At 36.3% G+C, this 26,363-nt stretch overlaps 1 protein-coding gene across 1 annotated transcript in view; it reads left to right on the forward strand.

The window, feature by feature from the left end:
• Positions 1-26,363, forward strand: part of LOC100372229 (DNA topoisomerase 2-alpha) — a 47,282-nt gene that overhangs the window by 3,593 nt on the left and 17,326 nt on the right. The window contains exons 2-14 of the mRNA XM_085496006.1: positions 487-672; positions 9,532-9,634; positions 10,639-10,702; positions 11,102-11,247; positions 13,294-13,391; positions 16,104-16,316; positions 16,839-17,012; positions 17,457-17,558; positions 18,715-18,852; positions 19,813-20,109; positions 20,982-21,218; positions 21,944-22,049; positions 25,355-25,557. Coding sequence (XP_085352132.1) covers positions 487-672; positions 9,532-9,634; positions 10,639-10,702; positions 11,102-11,247; positions 13,294-13,391; positions 16,104-16,316; positions 16,839-17,012; positions 17,457-17,558; positions 18,715-18,852; positions 19,813-20,109; positions 20,982-21,218; positions 21,944-22,049; positions 25,355-25,557 — 2,067 coding nt within the window. The remainder of the gene's footprint in view (positions 1-486; positions 673-9,531; positions 9,635-10,638; positions 10,703-11,101; positions 11,248-13,293; positions 13,392-16,103; positions 16,317-16,838; positions 17,013-17,456; positions 17,559-18,714; positions 18,853-19,812; positions 20,110-20,981; positions 21,219-21,943; positions 22,050-25,354; positions 25,558-26,363) is intronic.

Genomic DNA, 26,363 nt, shown 5'->3' on the forward strand with positions numbered 1-26,363 from the left:
GATAAGGAGATGGCCACACAGCCCTGTCATGTAGTCCCAAACAGGAAATGACTTCTGTGGCAAAATGCACTATATGTCAGCACTAGCACTTGCAATTTGCACTTACAAAAAAGTCAGGAGAGACAACAGTGACATTCAATGTCCGGAACTGTCGCCTGGCACAAAAACATTTTTTTAAAAAAATAAATAAAAAAAAATTAAAAAAAACACAAAAAAACTCAAGATGGCTGAGCGAAGTGCTTTTACTGTGTCAAGCTATTGGATTAGTTTTTGTATTTATGTGGACTTGTAATAAGCCAATAAGATGACAGATTTTTTGATTTCCTGGTCGTTACACCTGCATCTAGAAATATGTTAAGGAAAAATAAAAACTTGTGCTTTTGGTTTTGTAATGCTCCCTGCAACCCCGTAAAAACAATTATCATGGTGACAAATTGTCAACAATACTGAATTTATTCACACATTTTGAAATTTTCTTGTTTGTAGACGCTGTTTGATAGTATGAACAAAAAGGCAGCAGCAAATGACAAGGAAGCCGGGGATGTCCCTCCACCTAAGAAGAAACCGGGAAAACGTCTTTCTGTTGAACGTATTTACCAGAAAAAAACACAGTTGGAGCACATCTTGCTCCGTCCAGACACTTACATTGGTTCAGTTGAACCGCTGACGCAGGTGAGTTTTCACGAGACCAAAATGATGGTCTTCATTCCTTTTGTTTTGTACATTTACTACATATTCTGTGGAGAGGTCATTGTGGGATGGGACAACTGTCAATGCCACAGGTAGTGGTGGCACCTTTACAGTATAAAAAGAAAAATTTCTCTGGTTCGACTTTGTATACACACTCCCTAAGTCACTTATAATTAAATTGAATTTTGTTTTGAAGACTGACCTTCCCAACAAACTAAATTTTGGGAGATTTCATTTTGACTTTGGATTTCTACAAAATCAGTTTTGCCAGAGGGCACACTGCTACATTTGTAAACCTATAGTATAACAATATGGGACTACCTGCTCAGGGTTCTCCACGGTTTGAAAATTAAACAGGGCACGCCAATGTGAAGTGGGCGTGGCGTATTTGTAACGTGCATCATTGGCAAGGATGTTGAAAAATGGAAACCAAAAAATCCATTAATCTACATATTACATATGCATAATATATATATATTATTACAAAATGAATAGGAATTTTGAAGAGCTATTATTAAGTAAACGTCAGCACGTACAATCAGCTGATTTTAGCTGCACGATTCCTCAAGCGGTGACATCAGTTGTTTACAAGTAATGATCGCGTCCAGAAAAAAACGTAACAAGTTTGTTAATTTATTTTCCCAAATAGATACATACATGCTTTATTTAATTATTAGCAAAAATTTATATTTATGATTTATATTTATTTGGATGAAGCAAAATAAAATATATGTCGCACAAAACGTTCGTAATTGGTTCATTAAAAAACTTGCATGAATGACACCAAAAACCAAGGTGATCAAACGAAATAAAATGTACACAATAGAAGATTTTCGATCTGCAGTTAACAGTTACTATCAAAAATAATAGAATTAGGTATAAAAAAACAAAATACATATTTAAAAGAATAATTTTCATTCGAATCGAAAGTTTGTTGATGTCTGCTTCGTTGAAAACAGCTATGACCCGGAAACAGTTCATTTTACTGTGTGCACCCTGATACTATGTAACAATGCTTTTGATTGGCCAAAGCCACGCATTGACGCGAAAAACAACCAATCAGAATATTTGTTCCAAAAGAACACAAGTAAATTTATTTCTTCCACTTATGATGCGAGTTGAAAGCATGGCCGTTTTACCAGGGTTTTTAAATCGTGATTTAAAGAAAATTCAACTTTAAATTCCGGTAGTGACATTTAAATGTAAACATTTACATGTTCAAGCAAGCATTCATGTGGACTTCTTGGTGATCAGCAATGTCTGTGATGGTACGTCGGCTGCGCTGGTCGTTTACCGATCATGCAAGTGCATAGCTGCCCGGTTGCTGCCTTTGTTCCACTCGGCGGTGACGATGTTGTCGCTACCTAGTCACGGCGTGAACTTGGTTTTAACCATAGACCTTATGTTTAACGAATGGTTTTACCGATAACGATTTTATATATTTGACGTCACCCTGGCAGTAAAAATATGGGTACGGTAATGCACTTTTCTGGGCCGCATGTTCATTTTTAATCGTGTTGAAAAAACTTGTAACTTTTTGTTTGGTGGTGTTATCACCTCACGGTGACCTGCTACGATAACAAACCGGAATTTTCACAGTTGCACCTTAAAATAATGAACCAGTTACCCTGAGCACGATGAATCATCTTCAGAAGACAATGAGTGTTGGCCTGTTTTGTAAACAATTCTTTGTCTGGGACCATGCAGGGCGCACAGGAAATATAACAGGGCGCTGACAATTTAAACAGGGCGCCAATTTCAGATAACAGGGCGCGGCGCCTTGTAAAAACCCCTCGTGGAGAACCCTGCTGCTAATGAATAAAGGACATAAGCACACTTTCTGCAACATGTGAGGCATAGGCAAAGAAGTTTATGGGAGCACTAAGTGTGCTTGAGTTTATTACAGGAGTTGATGATTGGGATGTTTGCTGTGTCTTGCATACCAGCAAATTTGCCACCTACAGAGAATTTAGTAAATTCCTGGATGAACTGAAAAGTTTCACTGCTAGCAACCCTGAAATCTGAACATAATACAAAATTGTCTTTTCAAAATGAGAAACTGATTGAACCTATGGATTGCCTTAGGATTAAATGTTTGTTGATCAATTAGCCCATGATTTTTTTTTTAAACATGGGAACAGGGGTACAGCACTCTAATGCCATGGCCATGCGCCCCTTACCCTGGGAAACAGATCCTCTGGCAACCATAAAATTCTGATTGACCAGGGATCACATTTCTGATAGTAATTTTGGCCCCAAGCAGGGGTTGCATTAGTGTTCGATAATGTGGAGTCCCTGGGACCCACCCCTTATAAAATGTGTGGGTCCCTTACAATCGTTTTCACTAAACATTGGACAATCAGATTGTGGTAAATGTTGATACATCAGAGCAAGTACCTAATGAAATTGCCAGTGATTTTATCACTACTACAGTGTTTCATCTAGGATGAAGCCATGAGGGGGGATTGTCCCCCTTTGGTGTAACAATTGAGGGGGACTTCACTTTTTCAAGGGGGGAATGGAAATTGATGACAAAACAGATTTTGCTATTAACACAGGTTACGGGTATTGTATTTTTTATTAAAGTTGGGAGTATAACGGTCAAAGTATTATTGACATAATTGTACATGTCTATCTAAAACTGAGAGTGGATTCAAGACAATACTGTATTGTACCAAATGACGTTATAATATGCAAATACAGTAAACCTATCTGAAATGCACTGACGATTATTATTAGTTATTAGTTACTAATAACTACAGTTCCTGTGCTGCATCATGGCTAAACAGTAATTGAATTTGTGCATGGTCAATAAAATATTTTCACCCTTATCAGTCAGAGTGACTTAATGTAAATATATTTGCTACACAATATACAATAAACATAAAAGGATATGTTGGAATTATGAATATCATGGGTAAGTATATTAATGTTTCTATTCAAGTAATAATTATAATGCTGTCATCATATTAAGAACAATTTTCATGGACCAACTTAAGTTATAAAATTATTTAACTGACAAAAAATTGGATAATAATAAACCATTAGTCAAAAATTTTATATTCATTGTATCAAATAAAAATAATTTCATTAAATTAGTATGGCAAACACAATATAAATTGTGATGACACAATATTTTGAGATTTTTGAACCACTGATTTTTTATGTGCCTGCAATATCTAGGTAGAAATATGCTAATTTATCTTGTATCAAAAATGATTATCATTCTATTTGCAAATTTTCTAATCATGGTGAAAATACTGAAACTCAATCAATTGTGTACCACTGCTGTGCTGATTTATTTGATCAATGCTCTGAAGCGGAGAAAAACAGTCAGCCAAACTGAACGAAACGAGCTGAACGGTTCAAACAAAAACAGAGCTGTAACATAGTTGGAATGATTGACAGGTGAACGTAAACACGCAAAAGTTTGCAACATTTTATCTTTTGATCGTGCCGACTAGAAATTTGGGCACGTTGAATTGGCAACGCAACCGGTCAAAACAAATTTATTCTTTCAGGAATATGCGCCGCGATTTTTGGATTCTCCACTGGCGAAGCGATTCCTCATAATCAAAATCCTTGAGTGGGGGACCTTCAATCAGAATGGTCATCAGGCGATTCAATGCGCGCTCCTCAATTCTATTGCGTAGACACGTTTTGATTTTATTCTGGGCTGAGAAGCCCCTCTCGCAAATAGCCGTGTTAACTGGCAGCGTAACGGCAATCTTCGCTAAGGTGATCAAATTTGGCACTGTTTGACGGTGGTTGTTGTTTATGAGTTTCCACAACAATGATAGGTTATCACGTGGATAAGCTTGTTGTAGGACGAGCTTTTTCCCAACGGACCATTCGTGTCGGGTCTCATCAGGGACAATGATCGGGTCGCAGGGCTTGCCTTGACTGTCGTACTTCGTCTCGCCATAATGACAAATCAGTACTTCGATTCTATCATTGCCGTGGTGGGAGAGACTCGCGCAATAACTCTAATAATGAAGAATATTTATCGGTAGCAATAGCCTCTTTAGCTAACCAATATACGGTTTTCATTGCTGTGATAACGGCGTCTTGCTTTTTGGTAAGGACGGTAGAGACGGCTGCTTCCATGTCCGCTCGCATTATCGTAGCTTTTACAGCTTCCAAATGCAAAGCGCTGCTGGCGTGTCGTGCAACAGTCGATGTGCGGTAGTTTTTACAACCGTCGGCGTCAGTGAATGGGTTTCGCTTTCCAGATTTGAGACATATTCTGCACTTCATGCCCGTGCCATCTTTCGGTTGTTCCAGCCATTCAGACCATCCCGGTTTACTGAGCCATGACGACTGAAAATTACTTTGCTTCCCCCTTTTAGCAGGTGGCGACGATGGGTCTACACATGACTCCAGATCGAGAGGTCCTACAGCGTTGTCAGTTTCTTCGTTTTGCATTGCATTATTTGCATCATTGCTTTCGTCGACTTCGTCTTCATTTTCATCGACGTTTTTCTTGAAAAACGTTGTTATTAGTCGACCTCTTTTCATGATATTTACGTAGTAAATAACTAGGATGCCGCACAGAAAACCAGGACACAGAACGTAAATTTGAAACTGGCGCTCAATGAAAACCAGAATCACGTCACAAGTTTAATTAAAAATTAAAACAATGATTTCACTCCCTCAGATAATTAAGGAATCGTATTTCAAAATAGTTTATTCATCACAAATTTAACAGGGGAAGCACCGTTTTTTAAGGAGCGTTGATGGAATCTACTTGATAAAATGTAACAACAAAAAACACACACGCAATCACACGTAAGAGTTTATTCATCACGTACTAGTATCAACCAGGAAGGCAACATTTTTTGGAAGAGCGTTGATGGAATATACATCATAAAATGTAACAAAAACAATTCCAGGCACGTGGCATTCACGCACACTACTGCCCTGGAAGCAATTAACTTCCCGCGCGTAGGATATACAATGTTGCATTTGCAATATTACTCGTGCCCAATACGTGCTATGTAAGTGGTTCAGTCCAAAAAGTGTGTGTCAGACGCTTGTTCCGTCTCATTTGAGGGAGTGGCTGGGAGTGGTAATAAGATCGATTTTGCGCGATGATCGCCCCGTCCTCCTTTGAGTGGCGGCGCTGAGTTCAAGTATTTGCGCGAATCGCGCAATCGCGCGCCCTAGATGAAACACTGCTACTATTCAAAACATCATAACTGTAGCCTAAACATGTTTGATACAATGTATAACTGTCTGTACTCAACTCATTTACATAAAATGTTACGTTTGTGTGTGTCCCAGTAGTGTGTCCAGACACCCAGAGCATATAACGCGGGAAAGTCGGGAGTACATGTAATTTGGTGAAAAAATGCAGTCTCATAATTCGACACACAATTTAGTGTACGACAGAAAATTGTCAATTTGCAGTTTTGCACAACAAACTAGGGTGTCAAAAAGTACTGCGAATAATATATGCACTAAACTTATTACTAGCAGTGATGTTTCAGCTGGGAAGCACGGACGAAAACGTGATAACAGAACATGCTTGACTGGCAATATTTTACAGCATATTGAATTTTATAAACGGCGACAGCCTAGTATTTATCGGCGTGAAATTCGGTCAAAGTTACGCCAAGATAATGTGTGCCACCACGGATCCCCCTAGCAGACGTGGTCCTTAGGCCCACGTCAACATACGCCTCGGACCTACGGCCCTCGATGGATGGCCAGACCAAATACTTGTATTTTTTGCTTCCTACGACCTTGTAATTGCTGCAAAGTCAACGACTGACATTAACGAACAACGAATGCTTGATTTTATCGATAACATTTCTGATTTTAGACCAGAACAGCTGCACTGGTTTGACGAGGCGTCTGTCATTCGTATATATTTTTAGTCTACTGGAAACTGGTGTTACGGGCATGCAGAAATTGGTACACCGGCGACAGAAATACAGCGGTTTGCGTCTAATATTAATTACACAATAAACCTGCTTACAAGTATATTTGGTGTCGAACAATCTGATATCATTGTTGGACCTTCCAATGCTATAGAAATGATGAACTTTTTCTTTGAAGCAGTCAATGTAGAAGACCATGTTGGAAATCGTTGTTTGGCACCGGGATATTGTGTAATCAAGGATAATTGTGGTTTTCATTCCGCCAGGATTGTCGAACCTAATTTGGTACATTTATTACACCAGCAAGGAATGCACCTAATTTTTCAACCACCATACAGTCCCCAGTATAATCTGTGAACAATGTGTTCGGTCTATAAAATCGTATTTGGGGGGAAACCAGGAATTTTCTTATAGATTTACTGAGTTTGCTATAGCAGACGCCATTGGTCACATCACGCCCAGGGCATGTCAAATTTTTGATAGAGAAAGTGTGATTTGCTTTCCGCCAAAAACTGGTCAATACGAACTGAAATGGAAGTCAACTTGTACCAGTATTAAAACAATATATATTCACTTGTATTTCCTTGATGATTTGCAGACAAATAGGCTGCATTCGCCTTAAAAAAGCAATCTGTTCGCATGGATATTCAACAAAATGTTGATATGACATGCACATAAACTCGTCTTCTTTAACATAGATGGGAACAATTCTGTCCTCCGTGTAATAAGTAAAATGTAGCTTGAAAAGATATTCAGCCATTGTCCAAAGATCATTGTAAATTAGCAATGCTGGTCAGAATTCACACTGTTCATGCTAAAAAAACGAAATGTCTTGCGCAAACAATAAAAGAGAGAATGGCGCCTTGGACTCAGACAGGTATACATTGTATCAAAAATGTTTAGGCTACAGTTATGTTTTGATTAGTAGTGATAAAATCAGTGGCAATTTTATTAGGTACTTGCTCTGATGTATCAACATTTACCACAATCTGATTGTCCAATGTTTAGTGAAAACGATTGTAAAAATATGTGGGGTCCCTGCTGCTACCGCACTTTATTTTTCTAAAATATTTTTTTGCACGAACTATTACACAATAAACATAAACAGGCATTAATCACATTTATATTGTACTTTATTTACATGTTCATTCCAGCCTTTACATGTCAGCAATCTGCATTATTTACATGGTTTACTTCTGTTTTTACTGTTATTAAAATGTAATGCTGCTTGTAAAAAATTTAAATTATTACTGGGTTTACCCTCAAGTTCTTCATAAGCCAAGATAAATGAGCTTGTGTCAGACTTAACTTAGACTTAATACGATTCTGACAAGAAAAGACATGGCCACATGGAACCTGCCGGGGAGGCGATCTTGCAAATAACGAATCGATCCATGGCTTCTAGAAAAGTGATTTTGTGTTATATAATTAAATAATTCATTGTTTCGATTAATATTGTCCCCAGAAAACAATACACCCAAAATTTGTACATACTAGTACTCAGTAGTACCAGATTCTGCAGTAAATTTGCCTCTGGGCAGTTTGGGTTTTTAAAAAAAATAAAATGGAACCAAGAAATCGGCGATTTTTCGGCAGATTTTATTTGATATTTGTTATTTAAATATTTTGGCGTCATTTTTCGAACATTTCAATCTTTCCTAACGCCTAAAATAGAGTAAGTTTTTATTCAAGAGTACGTTTTTTGTGACTAGCGTGAGTGTGCAAACTTCGTTTCGGTTCGAGTTGTCACTGTAAATGATGTTAAATTAGTCTTCAAATGCTCAGTTTATCTTTTGAAAACAACTATTTTTTTTATTTGAAAAAAAAATCATGTCGTTTTCCCATAAAAATCCAAACCAAATGATCGTACTACAACATCGGCAAATCTCTTCCGCGTTGCGTTAAATAACATTAACATATTTAAATGAGCTATGGTAATTTGAACAAGTTGGCGTCATCCAGCATTTTTATTGGTTAATTAGAGATTTGACCTATTAGGTCAACCATGCAAGACAAGGAACATGGTGGATACTCAACAGCGTCGAGCGTTAATTTGCGAATTATTTGCTTACGACGAAACAAAGTTGAATTTTATTTGCATTTCATTACAATTCAACAAATTTGTTTTTTTGAACGTTATTATAATCACTACTGAGTAATAATCAACAATTGTGAATGCAGCATGACTGGATTGCGAAACCGTGATCATTTGTTGCTTGGCAGTTGTGTTCGTTTTTACTTTGTTTAGAATATAATTTTAATAAAAAAGTGTATTTCGCGTACCAGGTTCGTTAAAGTGATTTTTTGGAGAAAAATTACCCTGGGTGACATTGCAAGTTTTAGGCGGTTAAATTAGCAGGTCATAGTGCATTCTACTTGTCACAGTATTGACTGTCTCGCCGTACTTCAAACGAGACTTCACACTTTCCATTGTGAAATGTAGATGCTAATTTACAAGCTCTATGAACTTTGTATGCCGGACAATGGCATCGCAAACGCACACAATGCCTTTATGCCAAGACCTATCATAATACGACCGAGACGTTTGCTCACCGGATGTGTCCCAGGGACTCACCAGTTGAAAAATTCATGCGTCCCACAGAAAAACTATGCTTCCTGGACGCTGAATTCCACGTTAACGCAATCCCTGCCAAGGAAACCATAGAATCCTCCATTTTAACTTAGAATTATCAAAAATTCCACACCCTAGCAGGGAGAACCCTATCAACTTGGTGGCGCCGCTGAATTGCAGTGCTCTTTGTAATTTTTTTCTAGAAAACCCCCTGTTAGACTGTCCTATGATAAACTGCCCAGCATTTTTTGATATTAAGATTTTATCTTGCTTTATATATATATTATATTGATTTCTCAAATTCATAAATACTCACACACACAAATACTCCCAAGAATACAACTTCAAAAGTACACAACTTACTCTAGTACATTGTTTCCTCTCCAGAACATGTGGGTTTTTGACAATGATATTGGCGACAATGGCGGATTATGTTACAGGGAGATTACTTTTGTTCCTGGTCTCTATAAAATCTTTGATGAAATTTTGGGTAAGAAATTCACTATTTTATTGTGCATTCACTATTGTACTGTGAAATTCTTTGTCGCTGAAAGGATGATCCAGTAAAAAATAAAATCCAACGAATTCACCTTTGTTTTTCTGTATTTTACATTCAACACATCAATAATCAGTGAAAATAAATTCATACAAAACACCCAGAAAGTCTTTTCAGCGAAACTAATTCCAGCTTAAAATGAAGTATTTTACAGTATCAAGGAAATTCTTCTTCACTATCATGCAATCATAGTTGTGTATGTGGCTATTGAAAGCTTAGATTCAGATGGATTTAGTGTCTCACTGTGGTTTTGGGTACTTGTGTAAATTATGTCTTGCATTGACAGGAACATTTTTATGTCTTTTCAACTGTGCTGTTCAGACAACGAATGTGTTTATCAAGAATTTACAGTAATTTAGAATAGTAATTAGAAAAATGTGAAAATTGTACACATCTCAAGATGGAATTCATTGTTACTGTAAACTAGCACTTTAACAATTTTTTAAAAATGTTTTAATAATGTATGCTTTTTTCATTCCATGTTACAGAACACAATTTCACCTCAGAAACAAGTTGAAAAAAAGGCCAATTTTGACAATTTTTTCATGATATTTCAGACACTGATATTTCAATTTGTTTTTCCATTATCTAAATGGCATGAACATATAATAATAAAAAACATAACATGACATCAATTTGGCTTGAACCTCTTCAAATGACCTTAATCTATATTTTTGAGGAAAAGAGAAAACTGGTGGTGAAAAGGTCAATGGCATGAACCCATAGTAATGAAAGCGTAAAGGAAATGACATCTTCAATTTGCTTAAACCTCTCTAATTTATATTTTGATATTTTTATGACATTCTGAACACAGTGACCCATCTTTATTTTCAGTATCTTAATGGCATGAACCCATAATAATGAAAACGTGAAGGAAATGACATTTTACATGTAAACTTGCACTAATCTTAATTTGTATTTTGATATTTTTCACACAGTAAATGCTGCTGACAATAAGCAACGTGATGCCAAGATGGACTGCATCAAAATTACTATTGATCCGTAAGTACTGATTGCATTGCCTATCTCTTAAAGTACCAACAAATTTGTATTAGATGCAGCAGTTGGTATTTTTGAACAATTGAATCCAAAATTCACCATTTTTCATATTAGATGCTCTAATTAAGACTGCACTGCCTCTGTTGCAATATTTTATTAGAAGTTTCTAATACAGATTTTATACTAGAATTGTATTCCCTCTTAGCAAATACAAAAAGTTGAGATTTCATCTTAAAACCCACCTTGAATGGTGTTGAATAAACAATAGGAGTGTTTCTCACAAACTGCTTCAGCAGATTTAACTGCTGTAACGAAGCATGTACATTTCTTGTCTGCAAATAATTTTCAATTAATGTGCACAGAATAGTTTCCCTTACGTGCTTTTTTTTTTACATTTTACAGTGACAATAATCAAATAAGTGTTTGGAATAATGGTAAAGGTATTCCCGTTGTGGAACATCAAACTGAGAAGGTTTTTGTACCGACATTGATTTTTGGTCATTTGTTGACATCTAGTAACTATAACGATGATGAACGAAAAGTTACAGGTAGGACCTTGTTTTATTGTCTCCAAAATGTCAGACCAGATGCTTTGCATACCGTTTAATCTAAAGTAAATGCCATGTTTTTACCGTACTTATCCGGGTAAGAGCCCATGCCTGGGCAAACGCCCACCCCAACTTTTGACACAATAAAGGAGTTGAGGTCATATCCGGACACACGCCCAGGGGGTCTTTTTCTACACACAAAAAAAAAATCTATTTTCTATTCGTTGATTGTGGTTGTATTAACAGTTGACTTTCTTGAAGACTGTTGTGATACTTTTAAATAATGTTAATTGCGTAGAACAAGGGTGAACGCAAAATAGCTGTGACAGCTTTCTGCCTTCAGGGCAGCGCGTTCTGAATCATAACAGTCAGCAAGTCTATACAAATATATATTAAAGCAGAAACGGTAGTTCTCTTTTTAAAATATGTAGTGGCCCTAAAATTGGCCGGCCGTTTGGTTTGTGCTTCCTTAGTAATTTAGAAACGATTCAGGCAAATCGTAAAAGGAGAGCCGCAAGTGTCGTACTCGCTTTAGCGCCGTCGACAATGAAACCAATGTTGCAATATTGTAGCAACCTGTACCTGGAGAGTGGTTGAAATCACGTTATTTTGGCTTTATAAAATATTTTGTAGCAGCTTGCGAATCCATAACTGGGGTCAGCAATTTTGCAATGTCACGCCGAAGACTGCCAACTTTTTTACCATCTTTCATCACCGTCATGAAAACATTCTTCTGTCGTTGGATAAAAAAAACTTCCTATTTCAAGTCCGCCGCGATATCCATATAGTGAGACATTCCAACCGCCGGAACTTGCTGAATGATAACTTTCACCGTGATTAATAGGCGTTGAGTCTGTTAAAAAAGCAATGTCACGATTTGACCTTTATGATGAAATACTAGTAGTGATGTCATTATTAGCCAATCAGTAAAGCAGATGCATAAAGGTCAAAGACGATTGCCAGACTGTAAACAAAAGCATCGTGTGCCATCGCAGCAGAGCGACCCCATTTTTCTTGTCTCTTTATTATGATTAGACATGAATGAAAAGTGCCAAGCTGACAGACTGCGAAATCCGTGGATTAAAAGTGCTAAGTCCAAATTGTGTGGGACGATATCGACGAACTTCAGGAATAAGTGGTAGGGATTTTGTTCGACGGCTACAGTGACGCAGACTTGGACATTTGAGGGTTTTAAGTTTGACGAAGATGACAATGAACGTACAAATAAAGATCTGAGAATTTTTTTTCAAACAGCTATGAATTTTTATAATTTTTACTGTGTAAATTATTATTGATCTTGTATGACGGTTGATGCGTATTTTGTCGAGACCGGAAATCATTTTACGCAGTTTAACCCCTGACATTTTAATTCATTTTGATTTCATGCGTGTTTGTCGGCGGGAAAATCCTAATTCAAATGATTCCTCACTGTCGATTTTTATTATTTCTGGTTTTTTGTCACATTATAAGCAATACATTATTTTTGTTCTACTTCTAGTGTTGCATATTGTTCATTTATTTCCGTTGCATGTTTTCATTTGCCGTTCTATTTCCTGCCGCAGTTCGATCGAACTGCGTGTTGCCGATTTTCGCGAATTTTCGGTTTTTTTTGCCGGGGATCTCCTGGCAAACGCCCACCCCTTCTTTTTGGTAATTTTCCATGTTCAAGACCCTGGGCTTATACCCGGATAAATACGGTACTTTAGACAATTGTCAGAAATGAAACTCAAATATATAGTTTTTTCAAAATCGTTCTGAGATTGAGGGAGCCACATAGCTTGTTTTTGCTTCCCAAATGTTGCTTTCCACCATTATATCCACTCTTCCAAAGCATCCTGGTAATATACAAAACAGTGAAGCAATGATTTGACGGAGTGAAACACTAATTGGGACCGAAAGCAGTCTTGCTTTCTATGAGATCTTATTGCCATTTGCAAATAGTCTTCTCGAGAGATACAGAGAGATACAGGTTTATATCTTCACCAATTTCATTTTGATGATGTACAAGTGAAAATTGTATAATATTGATTGTTTTTTTTCTCACAGGTGGTCGTAATGGATATGGTGCTAAATTGTGTAATATTTTTAGTTCAAAGTTCACAGTGACAACTGCGTCAATGGAATACCACAAACAATTCAAACAGGTAAAAGTCAAATACGTTGTATCAACTACTAAAAAATGATCGTCTTGGCATGTTCAAATTTATTTGATAGCGTTTGTCATGGTTACAATATCTTACTAAAAATAAAAGTGATGTGATTCTAGAATGATGTACAGTCTGTCTGATGGAGATCAAATGATGACAAAATTTGCGGATGATAAAGTTAATTTGCTATGATTTGTTTTCTCAGTTTATTTCGTGAACAAAGCCCTTTAGAAAATATATCAGCACCAGAACAGTTATAAATATTCGTTTCTATTTACGTTTTGGTTACTCAGTCAACTGTCTAAACCGAATGTCATTGTGAATGATAAATTACAAAATGTCATTTATAACAAATAACATAGATAGGTGACCAGAATAAACTTTTTAAACTAGAATAATAAAACATTGTACATTTTTTGGGGAAAAAATGTGGAAATGCAGTTTGTGTACCGAATATTGATACATATAGATTGGCTCAACGAACCATAGGTCCGCTGAGCCTATGGGATGGGTTTCTGTCCTGCGTCTGTCGTCCGTCTATCTGTCTGTGCATGACTTCTTCTCAAAAACCGCCGAACCATTTGACTCTATTTTTGGTGTGTGGATGCCTTGATGAGTGTAGATGGTAATTTGTTCATGAGAAGTGGATCTTCCAAAAATTATGCAAATTAGCCCCCAAAACTCTACTGTGGCGGTCTATAGTGAGAGCGCCATCTATAGTATGGTGTTGGAATAACTTTGTTTATGACTAAGTCTGTGCGTTCCTATGTCGGACAGTCAAATTGTTTCCGTCTGTGTGGGCAGGTCGATTCTCCTGTTAAATCGACTGAATTCCTTCCAAAGACTGAACTAAAGTGATTATGGATGTTGTGGAACTCTTGGGACCGACGAAATAGTGTGGTTGTGTGGAACAAAACCGTGGTTGAACCTAGCTGCAGTTCTGTAGCTCACTTGGTTTCGCTGTCGGTTATTTCGTTCGTCGTGGTGTTAAGGCGAAACCATGGAGCTACAGTTCCATCCTTTGTGATTACCCTATTTTATCGAACTGGCGGCAAACACAGGGATTTCGCTGTAGTTTTCCGCGGTTTTCGACGTAAAATAGACCAATTTCGAACCATCGCCCTCAAAATAATTGATGAAATAGTTTCGGGACCCATCGACAGGAGAAAGGTAGAAACTCAAGGCGAAAATAAAGAAAAAAACGGCTGTTATGACCCGACCTGATTTCAGTTCAAGACTATTTTAAAATGGTCATTCTTCTTCAAATCCGGTAGCCTGAATGCTTTGATACTTGGTGTGTATGTACCTTGTGTTGACATCTACTAGGTTTGTTCATCCCATATCTTTAATTCTTCTAATTTTGGCAAATATTTTTGTCATTTTTGGTTAAAAATGGAATTTCAACTAACCACTTATTCCTAATGCTTTGGTGTTAGGCATACACAGTGTTCTCCCCAGACTCTAAGCCAAGCATCGCGGCTAATTTACATAACAATACATCTTATTTGCATAATTTGTTTGTTAAATTTGTAAAATCTGTATGAAGAAATTAATAAATCAATAATGACATTTTTTTTCTACAACGGCATTTCAAAACTAAAGTCAGCGATTTTTCATTGATCTATCTATTATTTGTGTAACGCTACGATCACCGTAACATTGTCAGCTGACGGCATTGCATTGAACGGGTATTCACCGCTGCTGTTGCGATCATCGGTCCCTGACTTTTTTGTTTAAAAATACACAAACTTAGAATGTTTGCTTAATTAAAACGATTCATTGATGATTAACTAAGAAATTACATCAAAATCGCCAACGAAATGTTGTTTTTAAACATCGCGGAAAAACATGCACTCTGCGCCGCCATCTTTGTTACCTCAGTCGAAATCTCCGCTGTAACCCAGCATGCATTGGTTGTGATGTCACTACATGCGTTACGTCGCCTTAGGGTGGCGTTCCTCGGTAATGACGCACTATGAATGAGGTATTTCTAGAGGTCAGGGTTCGTTTTTTCCTTGTCCGTCTCGTCTGCAGTTGAATAATTTTTACTTCGATTTATTTACAGTTTTTTTCCCCCGATGCGACTTAATTTCACTTGTTTTTTTAATTCTTGGTAATTAGTGTCACTGGCGATGAAGTAGTAAAAACGCAATTAATCGCAGTGCAGCAACTCGGGATAGACCATCCCGACGCAATGAGCAAATTATTACTACCCTAGTATTTTGGGTTTGCCTGCTCCGCACCCTTGATAGACTTGGTAACTTCTGGTAGACTTCCGTTTTTATCACTGTTTTTGTAAGGCTAACTATGTACAAAGGCGAGATTACCTTTCGATCAATACATGTTATTGTTTTAAAGATGTGCTAGACGAGGCTGACACTTGTAAACAATACAACGTGAATAAGCATCGCGGGCAGGATTTCAAGGATCGCGGGCGAAACAAAAGCGACGCGGCTGTTTGTCTAAGCGACGCGGGCCCGCAGTGCTTGAAAGGCCTGGGGAGAACACTGCATACATGTGTTTATTATTCCATTGACAACATTGTGTGGTTGTTTGGCGATATTTCATTTAAAAGTACAAATTTAAACGAAAAGTTGTGACATATACAACACTAATCTTTTGTACAATAGCTGTTGAGCAACAGGCCATTGGCCTATTTTTGAAGACTATCATATCCTGCTTTATCTGACAAATTTTCATCTATTACAGGTCTGGAAGAATAACATGGATAAAGCAAGTGAGCCTGCCATCAAATCGTTTGATGGTAAAGATTTTACTGAAGTCAGTTTCCAGCCTGATCTCTCCAAATTTAAAATGGAAAAACTTGACAAAGATACAGTTGCACTGCTTACAAGACGTGCCTATGACATTGCTGGCATTAACAAAGGTGTGAAGGTGTATTTAAATGGAAAACGGCTGCCGGTAAGTTCCATGTATTGCTCAATAGGCATCATGGCCATTATTCAAAATATAATTTGAAGAATGATATTGGAGCCAACTTACAATGGGCATTTGTAGGTCTCAAAATTTTGCAAAATCTACTTTTAAAGGTTATACTTTATTTTTGCTATGAATTTTCGCTGAAGAAATAATTCAGTGAAAATAAAATCCAGCAAATGTGCCTTTTTTTCTCCCATAATTTATATTCAAGTTGTAAGGAATCTGAAAATAAAATTCCATGAAAAAAACACCCAAAAATTTGATTCAGTGAAAATTAATTCCAGGTAAAATAAAGTATTTTGCAGTATTATGCATCCCGAAATCCTCATTGCATCTAGTGTTACACAAGTTGTTTTTTTCACGTCTGATAATGATTAGCGTGCATATCACCACATGTGTGGCTGTAAATGATATACACTATGGTTATGTTATGTGATAATAATGATAGAATGAAGCAGATGAACTTTAGTAATGTCTTTCCAAACTTTCCTTGCTTGCCTGCAGGTGAAGTCATTCAAAGACTATGTTGACTTGTACGTAAAGGATAAAACTGATGAAAACGATCAGCCATTAAAAGTGGTCCATGAGATTTGCAACGAGCGCTGGGAAGTGTGTATCACATTGAGTGAAAAGGGGTTCAACCAAGTTAGCTTTGTAAATAGTATTGCTACAACCAAGGTAAGATATACTTGGGTCGGAGTGGAAAGTATAACTGAGCTTGAATCAACAAAAATGTATTTGAAGGCACATTTAAAGGCAAACATTTAAAGGCAAACATTTATTGGTGATTTGGGATGGAAGTAAATACAAATGACCAACATTTTAATCTTCATTACATGAATTTTCAGTTTCTTTGGAGGCTGAAAAACAAAACAAAAAAACATTACTCCAGGCTACTAATTGTTCACAATCAATCGTAGTAGTCTGTGTGCATTAGGCTACTGATATTGAGTCCTGGGAAGTGAAGGCAATGTATGGTATGTGTAACATGCTGAATATTTACAGTACCTAAGCAAACTGACATTGATGGTTATCTTAAACCTCTATCACCAGATATTGTCTTTTAAAATCAGTGCTAGACTAGTACCAAAAGATTCTTACATTTGTAATTTGCATTGGCAGGGTGGCCGTCATGTTGACTACGTTGTAGATCGCATTGTGGAAAAAGTCATTGATGTCGTGAAGAAAAAGAATAAAGGCGGTATCAACATCAGACCTTTTCAGGTGAGCAGATTAAATATTCTATCAGCAAACTTGTTATTTACGCGTAATGCAGGTTGTCAACAAATGAAAATAAGGTTGAAAATGACACTCTTGATGTGGTTGAGACGTAGGATGATTCTCCTATGCAATGTACCTTATCCCTATATCATTTCATAGTAGTGCTCTGACTTTCGCGTTCTGTGTTCCTCCATATATTTGGCAGCAAGCATCTTAGTTTAAAAGCTGCATGTTAAAAATAATAATTTTACGAAAGAAAGGAAAAAAACAAATCGCAACATTTTAGTGTCAGAAATAAATTTTATATATTTATTTGTTTTATTTATCTTGAGTAATTTGTATTTACGGTGAAGGCAAATGGGCCTTGCTGTCTCTATTTAAAAATCAGGTTTTTGGCAAATTTGACAATTAATTATGAGTGGGGGTCAGTGATTGTCACTGCGATACCGGATACGCTTACAAGACAAGTAACTTTAGTACAGTATCACCACTGTCTGTTTAGATGACAACTTACAGCAAGTCTCAGAAGTATTGGGGCAGCCAATTTGCAAATTCACTAGCGAATTGGCTAACTGCTTTGGTTTTGACTGAACGGTTGGCTTTCGAATCTCGCTGGCGCCGTCCTGTGGTCACGCCCACTCTGGATGAATCTATATTACAGTTGGGGTCGGCCGATTTCTCCCTGATTTATAGGAAACTATTTCTCAACATGTCTCTTTATTTAGTTTCAATCGGTGTTCAAGATGGCTACCCCATATAGTAAATGTCGGTGGAGTAATCGCATTTATCATATTATCACTTGTACGCCAGCTGACTTTGGCCATTCCCAGGCCTCGCAAAGCAAACCATTCAGGGGAATCCAGACATGTTCCAGGCTACGCAAAAGCATACTATGTTCCCTAATGCGATATAGACTCGCCCAGCGAGATTCGAAAGCCAACTGTTTCGTCAAAACCCAAGCAGTTAGCCAATTCGCTAGCGAGTTTGCAAATTGGCTGCCCCAATACTTCTGAGACTTGCTGTAGTAATTCGCAGCTCTGTATTGTAGGCTATAAAACATATGTTCGCAATTGACTAAATTTGCATAAAACAATTGAGTAAATTTTATTAATTTATTTCAAGTAGAAAGTTTGTAAATTGTGTTTTCTTTCCTCCACAGATCAAGAACCATATTTGGGTGTTTGTAAACTGTTTGGTAGAGAATCCCACATTTGACTCGCAGACAAAGGAAAATATGACACTACAGGTCAAGAAGTTTGGATCAGTGTGTAAATTGAGTGACAAATTCATCAAACAAGTAGGTTCCTACCTCTTTGCTTGTTTTGTTATGAGGGCTGAATATTATATCATGTTTGCTTCTGGTGCCATGGTATTCTTGTTTTTGACTTGCACAATTACTGGCTGTGTGTGTGTGTGTGTGTGTGTGTGTGAATAAAATGCACCAAAAAATAGTGTTGAGTTTGTAACTCTTAATGGAAGCTTGAGTTAAATGTACATTTCTCCTGGCTTTATAATAAAGATTCAAACATGTTTAGTACTATTTGTATAAACCTATTTTCATGTTGTGTTGCATGCCCTAACCACGGATAGTCCTTACCCACAGTCAGCTGGCGCACACATGATTTATTTTTTGGTTTCAAATACCCCAGGAAAGTGTTCTATGTTCTTTGTGTAATTAGGTGTTTGTATTAAAGGGATTTTTCCACACAAAAACGAGGAATTCGGTCGAATTTTGTTATCTGTTGGTTTAATATTACCCCAACAGATCGTATTTCTGTGAAAGATTGGTACTTTTGTCATGATTTGTAGGAATCTGAAAAACGCGTTTCACAACGTTTTTCTTGTTTAGTTTTATGCTGCATTCAAGATGGCGTCCCCCACATAGTAATAATCGTATTTATTGTATTATCACGTGTGCCAGCTGACTGTGTCCTTACCATACATTAATCTGAGTGTAACATGACTTAAGCTAGCATTGTGTTGGCTCATAACTGGCTTAGCTTGTTCTCAAAACTGCCATTCAACTAAATGTGTTTCATTAATAATATTTGGTAAAAACTATGCAGAATAAATAGAAATTAATGAAAATAATGATATTCATGTGATATTCCATGAAAAAAGCCAAATCCCACTGTACTGTGTGTCCATAGAAGCTTTCAATTGTGTATCTTAGAAACACTCACTAGAATCACATATGACTGTGTCTAACCATGGTTGTCCTCTTGAACTATCTTTTGGTTTTTTGTTATCACTTCAGACTTTGACATGCGGAATTGTTGAAAGTATCATGAACTGGGTGAAATTTAAAGCACAGAATCTTCTCAACAAAAAATGCAGTGCTGCCAAACATTCCAAACTAAGAGGTATTCCTAAACTGGACGATGCCAACGATGCCGGGACAAAGAACTCCAAGGACTGTACTTTAATCTTGACAGAGGGAGACTCAGCCAAGACTTTGGCTGTTAGTGGATTGTCTATAGTTGGGAGAGACAAGTACGGTGTATTCCCGCTTCGTGGTAAACTCCTCAATGTCCGAGAAGCCACGCATAAACAGGCAAGTTTTATCACTTCTCATATACTGTAAAATACTTTATTTTCGCCAATGATTGCATAAAAATTAAATCCAGCGAATATGCCTTTTTTCCTATATTTTACATTCAAATTGTCAAAAATCAGTGAAAATAAATTCCATACATAACAGCCAAAATGTCTTTTCAGCGAACATTAATCCCAGCTAAAATAAAATATTTCACAGTAGCATATGGGCTAATGTGCTTAATAATTTTTAGTTTGCTTATTTATCAATGCAATTTCTCTGAAATGCTGCACAATAAATACTTGTGTAGCCTGAAGTAGTACACATTCATATTCCGGTGTACCTTGTACCCAAAATGTTTTATATGCGTCGTGGTGCATGTAATTAGTGTGAAGTCTCATTTGTCTTGCAACCACACGCGGTGAAAGCAATTTTAAAAAATCTGTACTTTGGGCTAGTTATTGAGACTCCTACCTCAACATGTGCAACATATACAAATTTGGGTGTTCAGGATTGCTTCAAAATTGAGTTTGGGCTATTTTCCCCACGACTTTCAGCAGTTTTTATAGACAATTCGTCTCCGCATGACTGTTTGAAATGTACTTTCTCATCAAATTTTGGAAACTAATTTTGCTTAAATTTTGACCGACTAGTAAACAAACATTTAAATTGTATTTTATAAATATTCAGGATTGTATGCGATAGAAAAATGAAATACTCCATGCATTCTAATTATCAAAAAAAAGACCAAAATGTGTCACCATGGAGATTTGAGATTTGCATTTTGTGTATATGTACTACTATACTAATAAAGCAAGTACATTTTTAGCCTTGAAATTTGGTTCACTACAAATACCATATTCAAAACTTTTATATTTTCTTGATTTCAGATAATGGAGAATGCTGAGATAAATAACGTAATTAAAATCATGGGACTGCAGTACAAAAAATCTTATGATTCAGATGACGCGTTGAAAACTCTCCGATACGGTAAACTGATGATCATGACAGATCAGGACCAGGATGGCTCTCATATTAAAGGATTACTGGTCAACTTTATCCATCATAATTGGCCAAGTCTACTCAAACATAAGTTTTTAGAAGAATTTATCACACCAATTGTCAAGGTATGCATGTCCTGTTTGTGATGTGAAATTATTGCACTAACTCCTAGTTGCTTCTATGTTCCTTACTTTGTGACAGAAAAAAATTCATTTTTAAGTGTTTTTAAATGACTTTTTTTTTGAATTTGTACAAACTGACTGCCAACCAAGTCAACTTCTGTCACCTTTAACAAAATAAACCAGCATCAGATGTCGAATATTTTGCCTGCTATAATTAAGTGCAAATATTTTCACTTTTTGTAAATTTTCACTAAATATCATCACAGTATGTTGAACCATACAAACATTTTTGGATATTGCTTTTAGTTTCTGACTGAAAGGTTTGTCTATTTTTCTAAACATTCCATGTGGGAAGAATCAGACTGTACACAATCATTTTGTAGCATGGTTCCAAGTTGACGATAGCACTCAAAATTTTGCTGTGAAAAATTATACTATTAAAAAGTTTATAGTTGTAATTCATTCAACATAAGGGGTACTGTAAAATCTGTATTGAAAGTTGCGGCGTCTATTAAAATGGTACAATGCAACAGAAGGGATACGGCTTCAATTGGAGCATCTACACAAATGAGAAATTGTGAATGTTTGGTACTCAATTGCTCAAAAAAAATGGGTGCGACTTATATTAGAGATGTGGCTTCTAATACCGATTTTACTGTAATAAATGCTATGAATAGCTATGAATATTGACCATTGTGATTGACACAGGAGTTGATTTCAATTTCTAGGCCACCAAAGGCAAAGAGGTGTTTACATTCTATAGTTTACCAGAGTTTGAAGAATGGAAGAAAGAAACCCCCAACCATCATACATGGAGAGTAAAGTACTACAAAGGTTTGTCCCATTTTGTGGAAAAACTTAGACTGAATAAGGGCACATTTTATATGCATGTGTTGCCCTGGAAACCAGCTTCAATGGTAATTTTGTTCTCATGACCTAAACCCACCAGAACTAATATAAATTTTTGACACGAACAAGTACCTCTTAAGATGGTGTATTTGATATTTTCATCCTATATCATCCACCAAAATGTTGAGGGTATACTCTAGCCATAGACTTTGTATGGTAACTTCATATTTATATTTCATTTCTTCTTCCTTGTAACGTGAATTTACTGTAAACCAATTAAATTTCGCGAGATAAATTGTTGCTAGTCATTAAAAATCACTAAAAGTGAAAATTTTGCTCAGTAACTTTCACAAATATGTTCTCATACATGTATATATACTACCATTAAAATCCTATTATAAACCGCATACCTAATAGTAACCGCACCCCCGATTTCGGCTTCAGTGTTGAAGAGTTCTCAACAAAAATTGAAAACATGAACAGTACCTATTAGTAACCGCACCCCCAATTCAACAAGACCGTGACCGACTTTGTTTCAACGAGCTGGTACATTGTTCCTAATCCTATTCATTTGTTTCGACAACGTGCCTCAAAATATTCACACCTCTTTATTGTCCAGTAGTGTTACGATGTCAAACACGCAGTGAAACTGATTTTGTCTTGTGACAACTTTTGTCAAAACTCCTTATGAATACGTCCGCGTGTCGCAAGTTTTCGACAATGAGCTGTTCTCACCGAAAAACTGTTAAATTCTTTTTCAATGATCAGTTTATCTTTTGAAAACAACTAATTTCTTGATTTAAAAAAAAAAGTTGTGTCGTTTTCCCATGAAAATCAAAGCCAAAAGATCGCACTACATTATCGGTAAATCTCTTCTGGGTTTCGTTCACCATGAAGTCGGTGACCTGTTATTAACATATTTAAATGAACTAAGGTAATTTGAACACGTGGGCACCATCCAGCATTTTGATTGGTTAATTAGCGACTTCACCTACCCGGTCAAGTAATGTCTCGTGTGCCTTCAAACTACATGGCGGATGTCGCATCGATCGTTTACATGTGACCGAAATAATTCGCTTATGGTGAAACTAAGTTGAATTTTACTTGCATTTGATAACAATTCAACGAATTTATTTTTCGTGCGTTATAATCACTACTGAGTAATAATCAACAATTTCAACAGTTTGAAAACAAGTAAGTTATTCACTTGTGAGCCGAAGCATGGCCGGATTGCGTTACCGTACCCCAGGGTACCGTACTTTTTTAGTGCCGTACCATGATCATTTTCTACTAAGCAATGCATTAATGTTTGTTTTTTATTTGAAACTCCTGTCAGAATATACTTTCCGTTATGAAGAAAATAAATAAAAAAAAAATGCATATTACATTAAATATACAGAGTATTTTTTTTTCATGTGAACAGTTGTTGTGTGGCGTGACGCTTATCGCTCTTCCCGGACATCTAAATTGCAGTTACGCTTATATTCAAAAGATTGTACGGTGTATTGTTTGTTTTGTGCGAGTGATGTGGGGAAAAAAAATGACCACGCCCATTTAGTGATTGCAATATGTCCCTAATATAAACCGCACCCCACACTTTGATACATTATTTGATACATTGTAATATAAACCGCGGTTTATAATAGGATTTTAACGGTAAGTCATGAATTTCCTATTGTCTCAATTTAAAAATTGGGATCAAAAGCTCAAATTCAAGGTGCGATTTCTATTACGTACATATTGCAATTACCAAATGGGCGTGGTCATTTTTTGCCCACATCACTCGCACAAAACAAACAATACACCGTACAATTTCTTGAATAGGCGTCAGGGAAGAGTGAAAGGCCTTACTTTGGTTCTAAAGTAGGCGTTACGAAATGTTGAAAAACCCAGTGAATAATTACCCCCTTTACAGTATGCATTTATTTTTTTAATTTTCTTGTTAATGAAAAGTATATTCTAACAAGTTTGAAATAAAAACAAACATGAATGCACTGCTTAGTAGCAAATGATCACAGTACGATAGTGCAATCTGGCCATGCTGTGGTTCACAGGTGAATAGCTTACTTGTTTTTGAAGTGTTGAAATTGGTGATTATTATTCAGTAGTTATTATAATAACGCACAAAAAATAAATCGGTTGAAGTGTTATGAAATGCAAGTAAAATTCAACTTAGTTTCAAGGTAAGCGACTGATTTCAGTCACATGTAAACTGTCTATACCATAGGATATCCGCCATGTTTTTAGCTCCGCTGTCGACTTTGTCGAGCGGAGCTTATCATGCCAGTGATTGTTCGTCGTCCGTGTCAATGTTTTACTTTTTCGACTTCTTCTTGAAAACTACAAGCCTGAATGCTTTGATACTTGGTGTATATGTACCTCTCTCAGATTTGTTCATTTCATGATATCTTCAATTCTCTAATTTTGGTGAATATTTTTGTCATTTTGGGTAAAAAGTGATATTTTCAACTTCTTGTTAAAAACCCCAAGTCCAATTGCTTTGATATTACATATATAGGTACTACATGTGGACCTCTCTCAGATTTGTTTATTTCATGATGATATCTTTAATTCTCTAATTTTGGTGAATATTTTTGGTAAAAAGTGATATTTTCAATTTCTTGTTGAAAACCGCAAGTCCAATTGCTTTGATATATTATACACATAGGTACTACATGTGGACCTCTCTCAGATTTGTTAATTTTCTAATGATATCTTCTGTTCTTTAATTGCCATGTGCATTGCTAACAGCGGAGCTATCTCGATCGACAGGCTGCTTGTGTAATGCACACGAGACTTGTTTATTGACTGGATAGGTCAAGTCGCTAATTAACCGATCAAAATCTAAATATGTTAATGACAGTTCAGCTACCTCAGGGTAAACGCAACACTGGAGAGATTTACTGAAAATGTAGTGTGATCTTTTGGCTTTCGATTTCCATGGAAAAACTGGTCGATTTTTTTTTTTTTTTTTTTTTTTAATCGAGAAATTGTCGTTGTCGAAACAAATGAATGAAATTAGGAACAATGCCGCTTTGGACCAGCTGGTTGAAACAAAGTCACAAAGTCGGTCACAGTCTTGTTGAATTGGGTGTGCGGTTAGTAATGGGTACTTTTGAAGTTCTCAGTTTTTGTTAAGCACTCTTTAATTCTGAAGCCGGAATTGGGGGTGTGGTTACTATTACGTATGCAGTTTATATTAGAACTTTAACGGTAATGACAATGACTTTTCAGTATGTAAAAGATGAAAAATGTTAGCATTAAATCTTACTGTTTTTGTGTTTATATAGGTTTGGGTACCAGCACCAACAAGGAGGCGAAGGAGTATTTTAGTGATATGGTTCGTCATCGGATACCATTTAAATACGTTGGCCCTCAAGATGATGCTGCGATCACCCTTGCCTTTTCCAAGAAGAAGACTGACGAACGGAAAGAGTGGCTAACTGATTGGTTAGGGGAGAGAAAGAAACGACGTGAAGATGGTTTGTCAGATGTAAGTAATTTATTTTTAAGACCATATTCCTTCTAAATAATAAAAGACTTGAAGTTGCATTCCCACTTTGCAAATTTGGCAGATCCCCTTACCAAAATATACAACATCAAGAGTAATTCTAAGTGCAATTTAAGTGAGCATCGTAAATTAGGCAGGTGTCTGAAACTACAGTTTTGATGGATACAAATTAAAATTAGCATACTAATGATACACTTCTTTCCCAAAAGAATGACGCAACTTCCTCCAATTATGAGTTGTCTTGTTTCCAAAAATAATTGTGCATAAATTTCAAGAATTTATCTCCAATCTAAAATTCAAATTACACAACTAAGTTAAACATTATCCAATCAAAAAAGTGAATTAGCTTATCCAGGTCTTTGAGCATTCATATATGGTTGTGATAAAGTCAAGATCTTATGACAACCTGATGGTGTTTTACAGCACGTTCTCCCACCCCTATTAATTCTATTGCTATTATAGTGTGAACTAATTTTGACCTCTAATTTAAAAATATATATTCAATAATTTCTTAAGGAATTGGAATAAAGGAGCACAAATTAATAAAGAATTTATATCACTTCTCTACTGTTTCCTACAAAATTACTGTAAAATACTTTATTTTTACTTAGAATTTATTTTCGCTGAAGGGATGATTCAGTGAAAATAAAATCAAGCGAATATACCCTTTTTCATATATTTTTACATTCAACTCGTCAAAAATCAATGAAAATAAATTCTATACAAAATTTACAAAAAGCCTTTGCAGCAAAAATTAATTTCAGCTATAATAAAGTATTTTACAGTAC

The sequence above is a fragment of the Saccoglossus kowalevskii genome, chromosome 22 (assembly GCF_978046115.1).
Source record: "Saccoglossus kowalevskii chromosome 22, keSacKowa6.1, whole genome shotgun sequence".
Classification (NCBI taxonomy): domain Eukaryota; kingdom Metazoa; phylum Hemichordata; class Enteropneusta; family Harrimaniidae; genus Saccoglossus; species Saccoglossus kowalevskii.